Consider the following 20,412-nt stretch of genomic DNA (forward strand, 5'->3'; position numbering starts at 1 on the left):
TCTCAACCTACCACTCGCACACCCATGCAACTACTCATGCACCCACTCACGCAACCATTTATATACCAATTCGCATACCCACAGAAACTCACACAACCACTCGCTCACCCATAAAGTCATTCACACATCCACTCAGTTAACCAGACACCCACTAAAAAAGCTACTCACTTACTCATACAGCCACTTACACAGAATGTCCCTCACCCATACAGCCACTTACTCACTCTTACATCCAATCGCACACACACCCACCAGTATAGCCACTCACGCAGCTACTCACTCATTCCTGCAGCTACTCACACACCAACTCATTCACCCATACAGCTAATCACAAACCCACTCAAACATCCATACAGCCACTCACAGACATATACAGTCACACAACCCCTCAGATGACATATGTTACAAACGGTATCCCTCACTAGTAGCACAGAAAGAATAGCAATTTAACTTATGCAGTAGCCTATTATCTATCTTTAATCTCATCACTGCGGCGCAAATTCCGCCGCAGTGCTGAACATTCCAATCGTGGGTGTGGTCATGTCGGCTCCCGGCCGTCATCAGCACACGCCCACCGTGACTCATGATGGCCGGGAGCCATCATGAGCATCGAAGAGGTTAAGCCTCACAAATGGTTACAAAATACTTACACTCAATGAATGATGTCATCAATGATGTCATTTAAGATGTCATCAGTGATGTCACTGACCGTGTCATGAGTCATGTTATATGTGAGGTCATATGCAGTACATTGCAGGGGTATAAGTTATAGCTAGCTCAGGTAACTATAACTGCTTAATTTCACTAGATTTGTATGACTGAAAAAATAAAGGTTACAGGGATGTTATAGTTAGGTTCAGATTTCACTCGTACAAAACAAGAGAAGTTCAGCAGCTAACTATAACTCATGCCCTCGTAATTCCCTGCTTATAACCTCACATATTACATCACTCACCGCGCTATCAGTCACAACAATGATGACATCACTCATGATACCTCAAATGACATCACTCATCATCCAGTGGGCGTTAATGTTTTTTAAAGTTTACAAGTGTTAAATATATATACACCAAGGTGTATAAGGGAATCAGTGGTTGTATGAGTGCCTGTATGGATGATTCAGTGGCTGCATGACTGATTGTATAAGTGATTGATTAGGTGTCCCAGTGAATGTATGAGTGAGTGACTGGTTTTGCTAATGTCTGTATCAGTGTGTCAGTTGGTGTCTAAGTGGTTGTATGGATATGTGAGTGGTTTTATGGATGAGTGGTTGGTTGCCTGAGTACCAATATGGGTGTCTGAGTAACTGTTTGGGTGGATGAGGGTGTGTGTGATTGACTGTATATATGAGTGAGTGAGTGAGTCATTGGCTGTATGAATTTATGAGTGCATGTGTGAAAAGCTATATGGATGAGTGAGTATGTGTATGGCACTGTCAGTGAGTCAGTGGATATGTCAGTGGTATATGGATGAGTAACTGCATATGTGAAAAGCAGAATAGGTGTGCATTGGGGTATATGAGTGACTGTGAGAGTGAGTGAGTGATTGTGAGTGGGTGCATGGGTGAGTGTGCTTGTATCAGTGACTGTTTAGGTGAGTGAGTGTGACTATTTGTTAGTATCTGTACGAGCAAGTGAGTGGGTGTGTGTAAGTGCATGAATGAGTAAGTGGATGTATAATTGACTGAATGGGGGAGGGAGTAGGTATGTCAGCAGCTCTATGAGAGACTGATTCAGTGTGTGAGTGGCTGTACAGGTATAAGAGTGGCAATATTAGTGGTTGTATTAGTGAGTGTATGTGAGAGGCTGTATAGGTGAATAAGTGGATGTGTGTGTAGTCCTAAGAATCAGGGCGTGGCTATGTAAGTACAGGTATGGGTGAGTGAATGGGTTTCAGAATGGTAGTGTAGAAGTTGCAGTGGGATATATGGGGGTTTGAGTGGGTGCATCAGAGAATCTGTGGATGAAGTCATCATTAATGTCATTTGAGATGTAATCAGTGAGGTCAGTGACCATGTCATGAATGATGTAATATGTCAAGTCATAAGCCATGCATTCTGGGGGCACAAGTTATAGCCAACTGAGCTAACTATAACTGCTAAATTTCTTGTTGGCACCCATAGGAACTCATTGAGGGCCAACTACCCCTCCAGTTACCTCTAGTAAGTCCCACATAGTGTGATTGCTGGGACCTTATAGGAGACCGTTCCCCCATTCTCCACTACTCTGCAAACACGCATCCCAGCACACTACTAGTAGGGTCATGAACATTCCTTGGCTATCAAGGCTCCGTGGGGGCCAAATACCCCTCCTGTTACTGCCAGCAAGTCCCACACAGTAATTTTGCTGAGAGGTTTTTGTTGGCCATGCACCCTTTCTCCACCACTCTAAAAACGTGCCTCCTGGCACACTACTAGGAAGGGGGTGAAGTTCCTTTGGCTCCTGAGGGTCCATGGGGGACCAAATAGCCCTCCTGTTACCTCCAGTATACCTATACAGCTGGATTGCTGAAATGTCATCAGCGGACCACCCCCGTTCTCCGCCGCTGTGCAAGTGTACCTCTAGGTGCACTGCTACTTGTGTGGGAGAAGTCCACTTTAGCCATGAGGCCCTTAGGAGCCAAGGGGATCTCATCCCCCACCAGCAGTGCATCGAGAGGTGCATTTGCACAGTGGCACATAAAGGGGGCAGGGTACAGACCACCTCTCACCAATCCAACGTTGTGAGGCTTACTGGAGGTATCAAAAGGCCTTTTTGGTCCCTAAAGACTCTCAGCAGCCAAGAGGACTTAATCCCCCAACCAACAGATTGCCAGGTGGTGAGTTTACAGAGGGGCTGAGGAAAGGGGCAGGGACTCCGGTGAGTTACCAGGCTTTTTATTTTCAAAGTGAAGGCCTATTTTAGTTCCAGTGACCCCATTCCGGCCTCCGGTCTTTCTTTTTTTTGTTGTATTTTTTTAAAGTAAATGAAGGGGGTGCCGCATGGCTCCTCTTCCCAGGACCAGTTTCAGTCCTGGGGACCCCATAACCTAGGGGCCCGGCCTTTTCTTAAAAAAATATATATATGTGTTCCAGGCCATTTTCAGCCCCAGGGACCCCATCCCCTGGGGCCTGCCCCTTTTTTCATAATATTTTTTCCTAAAAGTGAGGGGGCCGTGCATTCCCCCTCCCAGGCCGAATTCGGCCACAAGGACGCCATCCCCCAGCACCCAGCCTGTAGTGTGGGTGCCCTGGTCCCACTCAGGACACCAACTTCTTAAACACTGGGGACTACAGGGGAGCCTGAAGGCCCCTGCAGTCCATGATAGTTTTCCACCTTCTGCTGGAGCCAGCATAACTTTGAAACCCGGCGAGCTGCTTACCTGCAGCTCCCTGGATCTGAAAGCAATTTGTCTGTTTCCCTGCTCACTTGACAGTGGAGAGGGAAACAGACATGCTCTGCTTTCAGCAAGCAAGAACATTTTCTACTCTCACTTGCTGAAGGTAGAGCACTGTTTTCTATGGCTTGGCAGGAGCAGTGCTCCCACCTAGCCATAGAAAACTGCAATTTCCCAGGGGTGGACACCCCAGAATATTGCTGGAGTTGGCCCTTTGCGGGTTGAAGTCCCCAAGGCTATCTTGGGCTCCAGGAGTCAGGCCGCACGTCCTCCCTCCTTTGTTTGTTTTAGCCCCGGGGAGGTGGTGGTTCCAGGGGTTGTGGGGGCCCACGCATGCCCCCACTTTAAATTTTAGCATTCACCCCAGAGGGGTAGCAGTCTCCAGGACTGTGGGGGCGCGGAGAACACCCAAATTAATATTATATTTATGGTCAGGAAGGTGGTGGTAACAGGGGCTGTCAGGGTGCGCACGAGCACCCCGCATTATTAAAAAACTTGCCCTGGGAAGATTGCAGTGCCCAGGGCAAAGGGGTTGCCATAAGGGCAACCCCCACATAAATAATTAAACATGCCTTCGGGGAGTTGGCGGTCCACAGGATTTTATGGATTCTAAGAGGGGACCCAGTGCGCCCCATCCTACATATTTACACATGTCATCGGGACTTGGCCCACCCGAGGGCTGACATTAAACAATGTTCATTAAAAAAAAATGTACCCACAGATCCATGGATATAACCAAAACATTTTAAACACATCTTTTTAGGGCCATGAGGAGTCCCAGTGGGAAACCCCACAAGAGGCATAGAGGGTTTTGGTGTTTCTATACTGCCTATTATCTTTTTGTTTTCATTTTTTGTGGGACTCAGTTCAACCTAGTCCCAAGATGGCTGGCAACACTTTATGGTTGAAATGTTGGCAGCCAATCAAATTTCAGTAGGGCCTCATTTGGCTGTTGGGCTCTAAGATATCTATATTTGTTAAACTTAAATATTTGTAAAAATACTGAACAGATTTCTACCAACTCACAAAAGTTTTCTGCCAATTTTGTGTAATTCCGTTCAGCGGTTTGGGCTGTAGTCATGTTAAAAAATGAAATGAAAAATACCTACAGACATAGACATAACATGAGAAAAACGTGTTTTTGTACCCCCCTTTTTTCTTGGCCCCGGCTTGACTGATCACCCAGAAACTTTTGACAAAGCAGCTGAACTAAAAAGAAGATTTTTCAAATTTTTGTGAAGATTCCTCAACTGGCACCAAAGTTATTGGCAAAACAAAAAATACTTTTTCTATGGAAACTTTGGTCCTAACTATAACTGGCCACCGGCAGTATTTACAGTATAGCAAACTTATATAATAAAATATATTCAACATTTTTAACTTCAACCCGTTGACCGTGGCGCGAATTTCAACGCGGTGCAGGTGAAAGAATGAGTGGGCGGGTTTCGGATGGCCCCTGGCCATCCTCCTCACGCGTCCACTGTGACGTTGGAGGGCCGGGGGCAGTCTGACACATGGAAAGGGTTAAAAATCCATAATTTTCTATGTTTTTGTACAACTCTATTGTTAACATTATTTTTGTTCTGATATTTTGTTACTTTGGATTGTGAGAATAGGGACACGATATTGTGGCAAACAATGTTTTTTGTAACATCATTTTTCAATCCCCATCTGGGGACATATTGAAATCATCAGATTTACATGCCACATGCAATGTAAGCTAGTCATTAGCTCACATGTTATATGAACCAGCAAGGGGTTGTAGTAGTAGTAATAGTAAAATCTTTATTCGGTTTCATTTTTACAAGCAAAACCATAAAAGCATTCATACATTTAATTTATTTTAACATTACTAATACATATTCAGTTCATTTAAGATTTATATCACCGTTACTTTATCAAGAAGGTTGGAGATTATTATTTTGAAGATTTAACCTGTGTTTAAAAATACATTTTAGGAAAGTGCTTACAACTTTACATACATATTCAGAACTTAAAAATTGCAGCCACAGCATAGCAGGACAACACTTTCTGAGGTCTAGGGTTCGGAGCAAGGGGGTTAGCCAAAGTTTACGGTGTGCGGAATAAAATTTGCAGAACAGTACGGTATGAATTGTTGACTGTTCAGATAGTTCATCACATGGGCAGGTCATTAAACTTTCTTCCCAGCTGTTTCTATTAGGAAATGCAACAACCCTATGGAAAATGTTCAGCCTAAATGTCACTAATAAGAATCATTCAAACTGCGAATCAACATAGGTTAAGTATGGTTCCATTTCCAGGATGGTCATGAACGCTAGGGAGGGCTGTACAGATGGCTTCTTAATCTCCACAGTAATACGTAACTCTTCGAAATGGCTCAGCGCCTTTGCCTTTAGTTCTTTTTTTGGAATTTCAGCAATGGTTTCAGGGTTGTGATAATACTCAGCCATTCCTAAGTCAGTGAGAAGTTTTTTTACGTATGTTAGCTAGTCTATTTTTTCAACACAGTCTAGGGTCATACAGTCCGTAATAATATCTTTGGTGAAAGTGTTTTTTGTTGACACCCATATTCGGCGCCAAAGGAGTACGGGTTCAATGTTGGCCAAGTCCTCAATGTATGGCAATCCCAATTCTGCATGACAGGAAAAGGTGGAAACTCTTTTTGGGACTGCCAGTAAGAATCTCGTGAAGGTGTTCTCTGCTACCTGGAGGGCTTTCGTGTGTTTATGGCCCCACAGGCCTGCCCCTTAAAGTGCAATGGAATGGCACTTGGCTCTGTAGATTTGAAGTAGTTCCGCCAGAGGTTTTTTCCCTAATTTCTGTGCGAATTTCATAAGGACGGCAAAAGAGCGCTAAAGTTGATGTTTACGCGCTTCTATGGCCACTCTCCAGTTGAGCTTCTCATCTATCATAATTCCCAAATAGGGATATTTTGGGGGTGGATTCTAGTTTTTCATTATTGAGGAAGATGCTTTTTACGTGTTTCCTAACTTGGCCAGCTACCATAAGATAGGCTTTTTTTATGTTTATATGAAGGTCTAGGTAGCTCATGAATTTTGTGTAACTGTTCAGGGATTTTTGTAGCTCACGTGGGGTGCGTGCTATGATCACCGCGTCATCCGCGTACAAGAGTGCGGGCACCAGTCGATCTTTCACACGGGGCAAGTCCAGGCCCCCCCTCAATATCTCTACCTCAAGGCCGTTGGTATAAAGGGAGAAGAGGAAGGGGGCAAGGATGCACCCCTGCCTGACCCCGCGCTCTACGGAAAATGATTGTGACAGTTCGCCAAGAACTCCAAAACGCACCCTGGAGGAGGCGTTAGAGTAGAGTTCTCTGAGAAAGGTCACAAGAACCTTATCTATTCCCATATTGGTCAGCACCGACCATAATTTTGCGTGGGAAACGCAGTCGAAAGCTGCGGAAAGGTCGACATATACCATGTAGAACTTCTCGCGCTTCGCCGACACATATTTTCCCATCAGCAGGGCCAAGTTCAGGGCTTGTTCCGTTGTTCCGAGGCCCTCTCGGAAGCCGTACTGGATATCCGAGAGGGTCCCGGTATCGTCCGCCCACTCCTGTAAATGCTGGAGAACCACTCTACCTAGTACTTTCCCCAGTGAGTCCAGGAGGGAATTCGGACGATAGCAAGTCACCTCCTCTCTATTTCCCTTCTTAAAATTGGGTACCAGTATTGATTGGGTCCAGGATGTGAGTAAGCCACACTTCATTGTTGCATCAAACACCCTTGTTATGATGGGGGCCCACAGATCTAATTTAAATTTGAAAAAGTCGACTGGTACCCCATCCGGGCCAGGGGCTTTTCCACTCTTGCTGGCATTAACAGCAGTTATTACCTCATGTAATTCGACTGCCAATGGGATTGGAAATGGGTTATCCTGATTTGGGCTATTGTTTCTCTCTGTGGGGGCTACTACTGGGGATTGACCAAAGATCTTTGCAAAGTGATTTACCCAGGTTTGTCCCTCGATAGCTACTTCTATGCTTGGGCGATCTTCCGTGTCCGTCAAGAAAGGTGCTTTTACCACCTTCCAAAATAGATTGCTGTCTTTATTTAGTGAGCTTTCATGCAGCTGATCCCATAGTGCTTTTTTTAGCTCTACTTTTCGCACTTTGCACGCAAGCCTATAGTTTTTTCTTAGGTTCCTAACCTCCTCTTGGTCTCTTATTGTTTTTGTTAGTGCTCTCTTTAACTTTTTGTGTGCGGCTGTGCAGTCATGGTTAAACCAACCTTTTTTCCTTTCCGTGGTCCCTTTCTGATTCATAGTAAGGCATTCGTTTACTTTTCCTAAGACTACCTTGAAATGGAATAAAACTTCCTCTTCGCTTGCCTCAGTGTCTAAACACTTCATTATTGCAGGTTGTGCTGCAGTTACAACCTTATTTGTCAACTCATTTGGATCAATCTTCCCCCACCCCAAGGTGTAGCCATTTGTTTTTGTGAGCTGTATATTATTCTGGGCGAGTGTAGACATTATAGTCTGGGCTGATGGCTGGCCTTGGTCCAAGGTTAGATCGAAGGCTAAAGCTGAGTGATCGCTCAATGTGTTAATTTTAACTCTAAAATTCGTAGTCCTATTTACAAGGGTCGCTGTGGTAAGAATGTAATCGATAGTAGTTTCACTTCCCCTTCCGAGGTAGGTGGGGTCTAATTTCCCAGATAAAGGGTTTATTTGATTTAATATAACTAGGTCCAAACTTGACATAGTTTCGTTTAAGAAATCTCCCACCACTGAATGGCTAAAGTGGGTTATTTGCTCTTCTGTTTCACACCCCATCCCACAAACATTGCTGTTAAGCTTTTCACAGGGATGATGGTTAAAATCATCTCCCCATACGATACTTGGGGGTTCCAGCCCTTGTGTTAGTTTCATGCCACTAATCAGTTTCTTACGAAGAGCCCCCAGTATTTGTATTCTCTCATTTTCCGCTAGGTTATCATATAGATTAACGAGAAGAATAGTCCTCTTTGTCTTAAAAGCCAATCTTAAGATTTGGTAATACGGTTCTAGACTAAGTGCAGTAACCACCAGGCCTAGTATAGTGTTTGAAATATAAGTTATCAACCCACCTTTGGCTCTCCCATGAGTTCCTGCAATCCCTGGTGAGAAATAAGTTTTATACCCTGTCAGGTGCATTTCTTTCGTGAGCCATGTCTCCTGAAGGGCCAAGACTTGACATTCTTTAACAAACTCTTGGATACTTCCATCCAAAATTATTTCTCGGAGACCCGCAACATTCCAAAACATTATTTGGATTCTTTCTACTCTCCTGGCAGGGACCTGTCTTTCGTTTATCCTGTTTTCCTTGTTTCTCACAAGTCTCTCCAAGTCTAAGTTATGTTCCTTATGAGTTGAAGTGGGTGCAATACTTGTTTTACTCCGCCTGGTGGAATTTTCCTCTCCCTCGGACCTGGTCGATTCGGTTGAATCAACTGAGTTTGTCCTTCAGTGCTACAAATTTCGGGAAAAATGTCTGGGATAGTATTATTATTATTATTATTATGTTTCTTATATAGCGCCAGAATCGACCCCCGAAGGGGTATCTCCGCGCTTGCCTTGGGAACCCGTCCTGGCTTTTCCCTGTGAGATAGCCCCTACAGGGCATCCCCAAGGTGAAAGCCAGGCATCCCGCCGCGGCGGGGGGCCGTTGTGGAGATTAAGCAAGCTTAATGCCCAGAGTTGCAGAGTGTGAACTCATGATTAGGTCAGGCACCAAAGCGAGAATTATCGAGTCCATGGACATTTGAGCTCAAGACCCTGCTGCGTCGGGAATTGAACCCTGGTCCCGGGTCTGACCTCTACTTCATGGTCTGCCTGCTCTAACCAGTGAGCCATACTTCTCCACTTCTCACCCAGAAGGGTATCTTCTTTTGTCATGGTGGGTTCTTGCAACGAGGGGAGATTACTGTCAAGTCAATCTATTCCTTCTAGACCACACTGCGTTGAAAAGGGGTTGAATATTGGTATATTAAAATCTGGGAATGATGGTTAATAGGTATTATTCGAGTTACTCCAGTATGTCTGAGGATAAAGTGGTTGCGGAGGTTGGTTAAAGAAATGATTCTGGGTAGATTGATAGCCTACTTCTCTCCACTCTGGGCGCTGCCTTCTAATTTGATGGTGTTTAGGTTGTTTATCAGTTCTCGTGGGTAGAAGTAGCTAACATAGTGAGTGGAAATATTATCTCCTCCTATAGCCTCATACCAGTCTCCTATAGTTCTCACCGCCCTATGATCCTTGAAGTTAATAATTATCACGTCCCCCCTTTTGTCTTTCGGTCTTGAGCCCACCCAAACGGCACGCCTTACTGGCAGGATTTCTCCATTGACGTGTGCAGGGAGGGGTCTATTCAGCTCCAACCAATAGATGGTTTTATTTTTTAGGGCATGATAGTTCTCTCTGACCCCTTCTGCTAGTTCTGGTACTCCTGCCATAACGATTGTATATGGGGCTGATTCAGGGGGTAAATCAACTATCCTGCGTCTAGATCTTTTTGGGCGCTGTGTTGACTGCTCGCCCGACTCTCTACTTGGTATGTTATTCGTAGGAGGGTTAGGATTAGTGTTTGGTAAGGTGGGATTTCTTTCTACAGGATTCTTGTCTACTGTGTTTTTTCCCCTTTCAGTTACTTTAGCCCCATCTTTTACCTGAGTGTTATTGGGTGGTTTGGGATTTTCATTATTGGTAGTTTCTTTTGAGGATTTAGCCACTGCTTTTTTCCCTTGCGTGGTTCCAGGTTTCAGGGGTGCACCACTGGTCGATGGTTGTTCCAGTGGTAGGACGTTAGGGCCAATAGGATTTTGCGTGGGGTGTTTATAGAATTGTGGTGATAGTTTAGTGAAGGCCATAGTATTATCTTCTATTTGCTTGCCCAACTTCTCTAAATGCGTGCTTATTAGTCTCGTTCTCTCCAGAAGAGGAAGCATAAGTGCCTTCACTATTACCTCTATTCTGGAGAGAAGTTCAGCCTCCATTTCAGGGAGTAATCCTGTCGTGTTATTTATTGTGTGCACCATGCTTGGCTTGGGGGGCAATGTGGGTGGGGGGGGTTGTGTTCAGAATAGTAATTGTATTTAGAGATGAGGGGGAAGGTTGTCTCTTTCTTTTCTTCGGATGATTATTTGTTTGCTCTAAAAGTGGTGGAGAAGGAACAGGTAATTTAGGGGAACTAGATAGTCTAGATATATTGGGGCTAACTAGGAGGATTTCAGGGGTTGGCACAGGTTCATTGCTGATTATCTGATTTGTTCCCTCGCTCACCTCGATTCCTAAGGGGGTGAGAGAATCAATGTCAATAGGGAGGATGGTGGAAGTCGGTGAATCGGAGACTATCACATTAGGTGAACTAGTTTTCCCAATCAATCCTAGTGAGGAACGCTTGCCAGTTAGCAAGTCCATGGATAAGCGCTTTTCGGTGTCCGCAATTTCTTTTTCTAAGACAATTGTTACCCGTTTGAAAAATTGATCAATGGTCCCTGTTACTGGCCCCTTTGATGTATTAACGGTTATGTTCCTGGATTTTCCAGAGTCCGAGGACATGATTAGACAAGGGTATATGTTCAGATATGTAAAGCAGAGTGAACAAGGAACAATGCGCAATGTCCCGTACTGCGTGGATCACTGGTAAATTTCTAGCAGATTGCAAAGGAAGAAGTTGACTCTTACCGGAAAATAAACGTTAGGGGGATAGCCCGTCCCGTCCTTGATCGACCTTGGACGGCCTTAGACGGCCCGCCCTTTGCCCAGGCTTCGCCCCGGGCGCTCCCGCGCAGCGGTGCTGTGATACAGTAATAAAGGCGAGGTAAGGCGAGGGGCGGGGCAGGCAGGGAGAGCGACCCAGGTGTTGCGGGTCTCGACCTCACGCAGGGACTCCTGGTAGATCGAGTCCCTGCAGGTCAGCTCGCAGCCCTGCGGTTCCCGCACACAGGCAAATAACGTAGCGGGACCCGCGCAGAGGGTCCGGCAAGGAGCTGGTTGGAGTCCGGCGGTATCCCCGCACTGAAGCAAGGGCAGGTTCAGTCTCTGGCTCCCAAAACGGCAAAACAGCAAACAGAAGATCCCAGCGTTGACGGTTGCAGCAGGTCCTTATCTGCTGAGGCGAGGGCGGGGCAGGCAGGGAGAGCGACCCAGGTGTTGCGGGTCTCGACCTCAAGCAGGGACTCCTGGTAGATTGAGTCCCTGCGGGTCAGCTCGCAGCCCTGCGGTTCCCGCACAAAGGCAAATAATGTAGCGGGACACGCAGTGGGTCCGGCAAGGAGCTGGTTGGAGTCCGGCGTTATCCCCGCACTGAAGCAAGGGCAGGTTCAGTCTCTGGCTCCCAAAACGGCAAAACGGCAAACAGAAGATCCCAGCGTTGACTGTTGCAGCAGGTCCTTATCTGCTGAGGCGAGGGCGGGGCAGGCAGGGAGAGCGACCTAGGTGTTGCGGGTCTCGACCTCACGCAGGGACTCCTGGTAGATCGAGTCCCTGCAGGTCAGCTCGCAGCCCTGCGGTTCCCACACACAGGCAAACAACGCAGCTGGACCCGCGCAGCGGTTCCGGCAAGGAGCTGGTTGGAGTCCGACGTTATCCCAGCACTGAAGCAAGGGCAGGTTCAGTCTCTGGCTCCCAAAACGGCAAAACGCCATAGAGAAGATCCTCAAGGGGTTGTAAGTCCAAAGATGTCAGTGAGGGTGAGAGTACGGCATATGGAGGCTCGAACATTAACAGCAAGTCAAGGAAGTCATTGAGCAGTTAGCCAAAATGTGTCATTGGTGTAGTTGAACCACCATAGTCAACATTCTTCAGTGGGTATGAACACATTGCTCAGCATTGTCTCTGGTGTGATTGAATCAGTTGCAGAAACATATCCATGTCCAAAAGTCACTGTTGTTTCTCTAGATGCAAATCCAAGCTGGGCGGTTAATACACCAGAACACAGGTTTCACCTGATAATGTCTATTTTATGAAAAGATAGCATCCAGTTTTCGCTAAGTTCCGAAAGTCAAGCATGTCCAAAAATATTGTTCTAGGGCTTCTTTGCATCTTTGTCCAGCTGCATAAGTGTATTTTAAGTTATTGATTTCCTTGTTGGATCAGGAACATGACGAGTATATTAACACTGCCAATCAGCAGTACAATAGTCAGAAATTCATAAAGGAGAGTGAAAAATGATGGCAGTAGTCTAAACATTTCTCTAAATCCAGTACCCTGACCAGATCCACTGTTCTTAAAAAGATGTACTATATGGTACAATGTTGTTGACAAATTGAATATAATAAGCACACAATCAGCAAAATTAGATGGGTATTCCATTTGCAACAGCCTTTGAATCTCTGAAGGAGCTCTACGTGTCTGCAGGTTATATGTTTCTACTTCAGAGGTCAAAGGGAATCTTTTTGTAATAAACACAGTGCCTCGCATATAAATTTGAGGCAAAAGGACATTTTTGATTTTGGTCAAGTTTTGATTGTTACTTAATTATATAATTCAGTATTACATTGTAAATAGATTACTAAGGGCCAGATGTAGGTATCCAAATACTGGTCGGTAACGGCCGAAAATACCGATTTCCGTCCGTTACCGACCGGTATTTGGATACTGAGATGTAGGGCCACCTAAAATACAGATTCGGTAATTTTATCGAATCTGTAATTTTACTGATTCTGTAAAATTACTGAATCAATAAAGTTACCGAATCTGTATTTTTAAATGTAGGTAGCACTGTAATCAGTGCTACAGGGCTTTAAGAATTCGTTATTTACCACCAACTAGAAGTTGGTGGTAAATAATGAAAAGCCTTGAAAAAGCATTTATTTTGCTTTTCAAACGCTGCCATGTTGCAGACATACATGCCCTTAGGGCATGTATGTCTGCTACATGTGCACCCATACACGATTGCGGGGTGCAACAGGGTGTCAAAGTGACACCCTGCCACCCTTCAATGTTTCCCCCAATTACCGAATCGGTATTTAGCGATTCAGGGATTGCCCTTCATTCCTATGGGCCTCCAGGCCCATAGGAATGAATGGCAATTACCGAATTGGTAAATACCGATTCGGTAATTACCGATTCTTACCGATTCGGTAATTTCAAAAGAGAAATTACCTACATCCCATTTACCTACACCTAAATACCGAATCAGTATGATTCGGTATTTAAGAGTAGGTAAATCGAGATTACCTACATCTGGCCCTTATTATTTAAGTTATATATTAGTAATAGGATGTTGTGTTTGTAAGAGTATAAGGTGGGAATTCCATTTGTTTTGAAATAATTAGAAATAATTAACAGTTCTTTCTTAATTGTTAGCTAAATATTTTACTTGTTGAGGCAGTGGGCGCAAGGTCCTTTCAAAATGCTGTATTGTTTTAGAAACCCTATTCATACATAACTGGCATGGTTATTAGCCAATACACCTAACATTAGTGACCAGCAATTAGAAACCATTGAACAGTATTTCATGTTGTGTGGAGATGGATGTAGTAGGAGTAACTGATAAAACACAACTTAACACCAACATCATAGCAGTACGATTATGACAGATGTAGGTGTGGTGTTTCATGAAGCAGGTCAATTAGCTTTAGGGCCAGGGGTGTAGGAATTAAAACTACGCATGCAGATATTGTAATCATTGGGTCATAAAGCTAAAACTTCAGTATGGAACTGCAGAGAATTAAATGTCCCATTCTGGATCATTTGATTTAGATCTGAATCGGAAATGTTTATTTGTGAATGCCAATTATTTAAACATGGTCACATTAACCTTCAGTATAGAAGTTTTTGTTAAGGGCTTTCATAGTACCAAATCCAAGACAGCTAGTCTGCTGAATGGATTTGTTAAAAAAAATCATACTTAACCACCTACAATGCATCTTGCTCAACACCCGATCGGTCCACAGGCACGCCATTGACCTATGGAATCTACTAGACACCATCTCTCCGGACATCGCCTTCCTAACAGAAACATGGATGAACGCCTCCTCCGCCCCAGACATCACCATTGCCATCCCAGAAGATTATAAGATCATACGCAAGGACCGTACCAGCCACACAGGAGGAGGAATCGCTATCGTCCACAAGAAATCCATCCGCATATCAACCAGCTCTGACGTCAATCTCGCCAACTCTGAACACCTTCACTTCCAGATCCACATCGACCCCAAGACCACACTCAGAGGCACCCTCCTTTACAGGCCACCAGGACCCCGCGCACAATTTAGTGAGGACATCACGGACTTCATCACTCCACACGCGCTCCCCTCCAAAGATTACATCCTTCTGGGAGACCTCAATTTTCACCTTGAAAAGAACAACGACCGCAACTCCACCACCCTTCTGGACAACCTCGCTAACCTAGGACTTAAACAACTGGTCACTTCCCCCACCCACATCGCAGGTCACACTCTCGACCCTATCTTCACCTCCAGCAATCATGTCTCCTTCAGCCACACTACGGCTCTCCTCTGGACTGACCACAGCTGCGTTCACTTTACCTACAACAAGCCCAAACCCAACAACCACCCCCAACTAACTCTGCAAAGAAACTGGAACAAAATCACCATCGACCAGATCTCCTCATTGCTGCTTCTAAACCCCCCAGCCCACTCCTCAAACCCCGACCAAGCCGACACCAACCTCACCCTATGGTTATCCAACAGCGCCGACATCCTAGCACCACTGAAAAAACGACAAAGCAAACTTGGCAGCAAGAAGGCCTCATGGTTCAACGATGATCTTAAGAAATCCAAGAAACTCTGCCGCTCCCTTGAGAAGACCTGGAAAAAAGACCCTACCACCAGCACCAAGGACACCTTCAAAAACGCCACCCGCATACACCACCAACTGATCCGAATGGCCAAGAAAACCGCCTTCAAGGACTGACTAGATAACAACGCCCACAACAGCAAGGAACTTTTAAACATCGTCAAGGAATTTACCAATCCCTCGGCCAACTCTAACGACATCATCCCCTCTCAAGCCCTCTGCGACTCCCTTGCTTCATTCTTCCACAACAAAATTGCAGACATCCACAACAGCTTCGACAACCAACTCGGAGACCAACCCACCCAACCATCTGCTGGACCTTCACCCCCCTCGAACATCCTTAATGACTGGAACCCAATTTCCACTGAGGACACCATCCGCCTGATGAACTCCATCCACTCAGGATCCCCCACAGACCCATGCCCTCACCACATCTTCAACAAAGCAGACTCCATCATAGCACCGCACCTCCGAGACGTCATCAACTGCTCCTTTAACTCCGCCACCTTCCCGGAAAGCTGGAAACACGCTGAACTCAGCGCCCTTCTGAAAAAACCCACAGCGGACCCCACCGAACTCAAAAATTACCGCCCCATCTCGCTCCTTCCATTCCCGGCCAAAGTCATCGAGAAAGCTGTCAACAACCAGCTCGCCGCCTTCCTCGAAGCCAACAAATCCCTCGACTCCTCACAGTCCGGCTTCCGAGCAAAACACAGCACTGAGACCGCCCTCATCGCAGCAACAGACGACATTCGAACTCTACTGGACAATGGAGACACAGTCGCCCTCATCCTCCTCGACCTATCCGCAGCCTTCGACACAGTCTGCCATAGCACCCTTCTACAGCGCCTCAGAAACATCGGAATCCAAGGAAAAGCACTAGAATGGATCACCTCGTTCCTCACCGGAAGAACCCAGAGAGTCCGCCTTCCACCATTCAAGTCAGAGGCCACTGAAGTCATCTGCGGCGTACCACAAGGATCTTCACTCAGCCCCACCCTTTTCAACGTATACATGAGCCCCCTCGTGGCCATCGCCCGCCAACACAACCTCAACATCATCTCCTACGCGGATGACACTCAACTGATCCTATCACTCACCAATGACCCTAGCACCGCCAAAACTAACCTACACGAAGGAATGAAAGAAGTAGCCGAATGGATGAAACACAGCCGTCTGAAACTGAACTCAGATAAAACAGAAGTCCTCATCTTAGGTACCTCCCCCTCTGCATGGGACGACTCTTGGTGGCCAGAAGCCCTTGGAAATGCACCCATCCCAACAGACCACGCACGGAACCCGGCCGTCATCCTGGATTCCTCACTTTCAATGAACAGACAAGTCAACGCCGTCTCCTCATCCTGCTTCAACATTCTTCGCATGCTCAAAAAAACATTTCGTTGGATCCCCACCGAAACTAGGAAAACGGTCACCCACGCTCTGGTCACGAGCCGACTGGACTATGGGAACACCCTCTACGCCGGATCTACCGCTAAACTCCAGAAAAAACTCCAACGAATCCAAAACGCCTCAGCCAGGCTCGTATTAGACATCCCGCGCAAAGAACATATCTCTGGTCACCTGAAAAACCTCCACTGGCTTCCCGTCAATAAGAGGATCACTTTCCAGCTCCTAACCCAAGCACACAAAGCACTCTACGAAATCGGACCAGAATGCCTCAACACACGACTGTCCTTCTACACCCCCTCCCGCCAGCTACGATCTTCCAACCAAGCCCTTGCCACTGTACCTCGCATCAACAAAACCACCATGGGAGGTAGATCCTTCTCCTACCTGGCAGCTAAAACCTGGAACTCACTTCCCACTTACCTTCGCCTTACCCAGAACCACCTAGCATTCAGAAAGCAACTTAAAACGTGGATATTTGACAAGTAAGTCCCCACCCCTCCTCAAGCGCCTTGAGACCCTCTGGGTATGTAGCGCGCTATATAAATTCTCTGACTTGACTTGACTTGAGACAGTCAGGTTCTGGCTGAAATAATTTCAATAAAGCACCCTGCTTGTGGTGATTGGAGTCTTTTGAACTCCTTGTGAATTTTGTGAAACATCAAAAGTTAGGGATGTGACTTGTCTTTACTCAGAAAGCTAGGAAATTTCTTAACAAATTTTGAGTGACTTTTAGGAGGTGGAGCTTCATAATGCTCCGATTGTGTGTAATTCTATATTTTCATGGGATAGCTAATTTTATGTATGTTATAGTGTGCATAGTGATGATAACAGTACATTTCTCTGGATTTGGCTGAATTCAAATAAGAATCTTCATTGTTAAAAGTGGCATGTGCCAGTATATCAGACTTCTTTCATTTTATAGTCCCTGTATCCCAGACATCTGAAACAGAACATGGCATTATTATATCATTCATTGAACCTTTCAAAACATATGGTACTTGCAATACCTCAGTAGGTCCCATACTTTGATAAGTAACCTTTTACCAAGTTATGCCCTCAGCCACAAAATGTCTTAGAGCTGTGCTAGCGGAAAGATGTGGATGTAGTAAAGAAACTACAAGTTGTGCACTTTTTCTTTCTGAAATGTAGTGACCATTTAGTAGTAGTAGAACTGTGATCATTGTTGTTAGCCATTTAATAAAAAGAAATACTCCTTAAGTGGTCCAAACATAGGTCTAAGGTGGGATTAAGTATCTTTTACAAAACGAATGATAAGCAAGAATCGGTTTACAGCATAGTGTTACTTTGTAGCGTGGCAAAAACTCCTTTGTGCAAAGTTTAGTGTCATTTTCATAAATAGTTGTTTCTCAGAAAGGCCTCATTTTGATTGATGTGGATTCAGGTGGACCTTGAAACATTGGTGACTGTATTAATGGAAGCATCAAATGTAGGGATGAAGTGAAGCATTGGAGAAACAGTATGCTCAAATATTCCTACCTGGGAACTCAAGATAGTGATGTTACTGCAATCATTAAGGGCTGTTTCATTCAGAGTAGGGGGAGGCTGAGAGGTTAAACTCTGAATCCTACTTGAAGCCTGTAATGGTCTGTTGTAAAGAACCAGTCACATAGTTCTTTTGTCACATGGTTGATGGTTACAATTCTGTTTTTCTTTGAACCAGACTAAGGAGGCAGATTTACTTATTACCCCAAGAACTGTAATGGGTGATCTGTAAGATGGTTCAAAAGCTTTCTTGGTTTGGATTATTTCATGAACTAGATCCCCTAAAAGGGATCTACCTATCAGCAATGGTTACAGCCTTCTCATTCCTGGTACTGGCTGCAGCATAGTTCACAGTAGATAGCTTGTCTCTGCCCTCTTGGATACTCTGTAAGACATTTAAATGCTTTCCCAGGTCATACATTTCTTCATCCTCTACTTTTCCAGGATTATCTAGACCTGGAACATTCATAGGAACTCCGAAAAGAACCTCATATGGAGTGCATCCTCTTGATATTTGTCTAGGCTAGTTATTTAATTCTCTCTAGCCTACATATAGATTATGGTATTAACTAAAACTTGAACTTAGTACCCCAGCAGTAAAAGCGTGCTTAATCCCATTAGACTTTGCTCTAAATGGGTAGCTGAATTGTAGACAGTCTCCTAGTACAGACATGGTATTGCAGGACACTGCAAATCCTTTGTGACAGATGAATCACTTGCATTTCTTTGTGGTCATACTCATAGGAATTGAGAACATTAATCTATGGCTACCAATATATATTCATATTGGGTAACCAATTTTTTTTGCTTAAATGGTGAAAATAAACTACTATGAATGGGATGGCAGAGGCTATGAGTGGAGTTGGCAAGGGTCTCTGAACAGTAGATGGTTTAATCTGTTGACATATGTCATATTTTCTAACATCATTTCTACTCTGTTAACATAACCAATGCCACCAATATGTCAAGGGTCAGTTCTTGGAGCAGTAGGATTCCGAAGAACCTTAGCAAGCGATCATGGTATTGCTGGATAGGGTGTAGTTCCAGGGGGTTTTGAGATGGACCATCCATTGTGGAGGAGTAATACAATGAAAATGCTGCATTTGACGAATAACGCCAAAGGTATCCCCCTGAACACACTGAAAAAAGGTAATAAATAAAAGCCAATATTACTCCAAAGATTTGTTAGGAGGAACTGACTAAACCAGAACCAATAACTTTAAAAAAGTGAGCAAGGCCAGCAGTATTAGACGCATTAAAAATGAGGTGGACTAATTTGCCAAAATGTAATGGGAAGTTGGTGTTTAATAAGGACTGTATTTCACTGGATGTTCTAGCAACTTGCAAAACAAAGTTTTTGAAGCAGATGTTAGTGCTACATCTTTTTGAAAGAATAGTGCTTTGAGTCTGCTTAGCTTGGTAAAGTCTTCCTTCAAAGTTTGAATGGAAGGCTACAATGAGTTATCAAAACCAATTTGAATTAGAGGGAAGAGCACGTTGTTGCAGTCAGTATTTGGGAAACCAATTAAATACATGGGGTCCCAGCTCTCATTCCAAAACAAGCCTGATCACTTAAGATTAAATATCGTCTATTTAAAATAACTTTAATAAGGGAGAAAATTAAAGGGGCTATTATTCCTTTTAAAAAGTAAGCCATATTAGCTACCAATGCATTACATGCGGCATGAATGGTAACTTGTTTACATACAAGTGAATTTCCTTCAGACGAGGCACATTCCTTTCCAGTAAGGAAGACCTCCTTATTGGCACATCCACAATGATACGAAATGGGAGTGAGCATAGCTTATGAATATAGCTGCCTCATAGGGGTTTATATCTACCAGAAGGGAAATGTTTCATTCACGCTGTATTTTAAATGTTGACATTGGCAAAGATATTACGCCTAGTATTAACCAGATAGCGGAAGATGTTTTTGCTATTGTGAATGGGACCTGTTCTAATTTCTAAAGATGGAAAATTGTGTACGTGGCATCTTTCTTAGCCATGAGTCGCTATTTACATTTCAAATTGAAAGGGAAGAATAGCTGGCTAGAAAAGACATGTAGATTGCTGAACAGTTTTATTCAGAAAAATCATTTGTGTTGAAATCAAGCAGGCCCAGGACAAGATGTCTGTGCCGTAAACCTGCTCAATCAACTACATGTTAATTGTATCCTTCCAGTAATCGTAGTCTTTTACAGCTAATTGGGTGACAAACACATCTGTATATATATTAGCTTAGTTTCTGTAAGTCTATAGTACTTCAGTGGTGTAGGAATAATGTCTGAAATAATATGACTTTGGATCAGATGTGTCATATCCCGAAAAATATCTCAATTTATCCCTATATGTTTTTAGCTCCCTTGTTTAGGAGTA

At 44.5% G+C, this 20,412-nt stretch overlaps 1 protein-coding gene across 1 annotated transcript in view; it reads right to left on the minus strand.

Annotated features, from left to right (window-relative positions):
* Positions 1–5,609: 5,609 nt before the first annotated feature.
* Positions 5,610–20,412, minus strand: part of LOC147751598 (solute carrier organic anion transporter family member 1A6-like) — a 213,431-nt gene continuing 198,628 nt past the window's right edge. The window contains exon 5 of the mRNA XM_086933556.1: positions 5,610–5,809. Coding sequence (XP_086789682.1) covers positions 5,610–5,809 — 200 coding nt within the window. The remainder of the gene's footprint in view (positions 5,810–20,412) is intronic.

This window comes from Lissotriton vulgaris, chromosome 1_1 (assembly GCF_964263255.1).
Source record: "Lissotriton vulgaris chromosome 1_1, aLisVul1.2, whole genome shotgun sequence".
NCBI lineage: Eukaryota > Metazoa > Chordata > Amphibia > Caudata > Salamandridae > Lissotriton > Lissotriton vulgaris.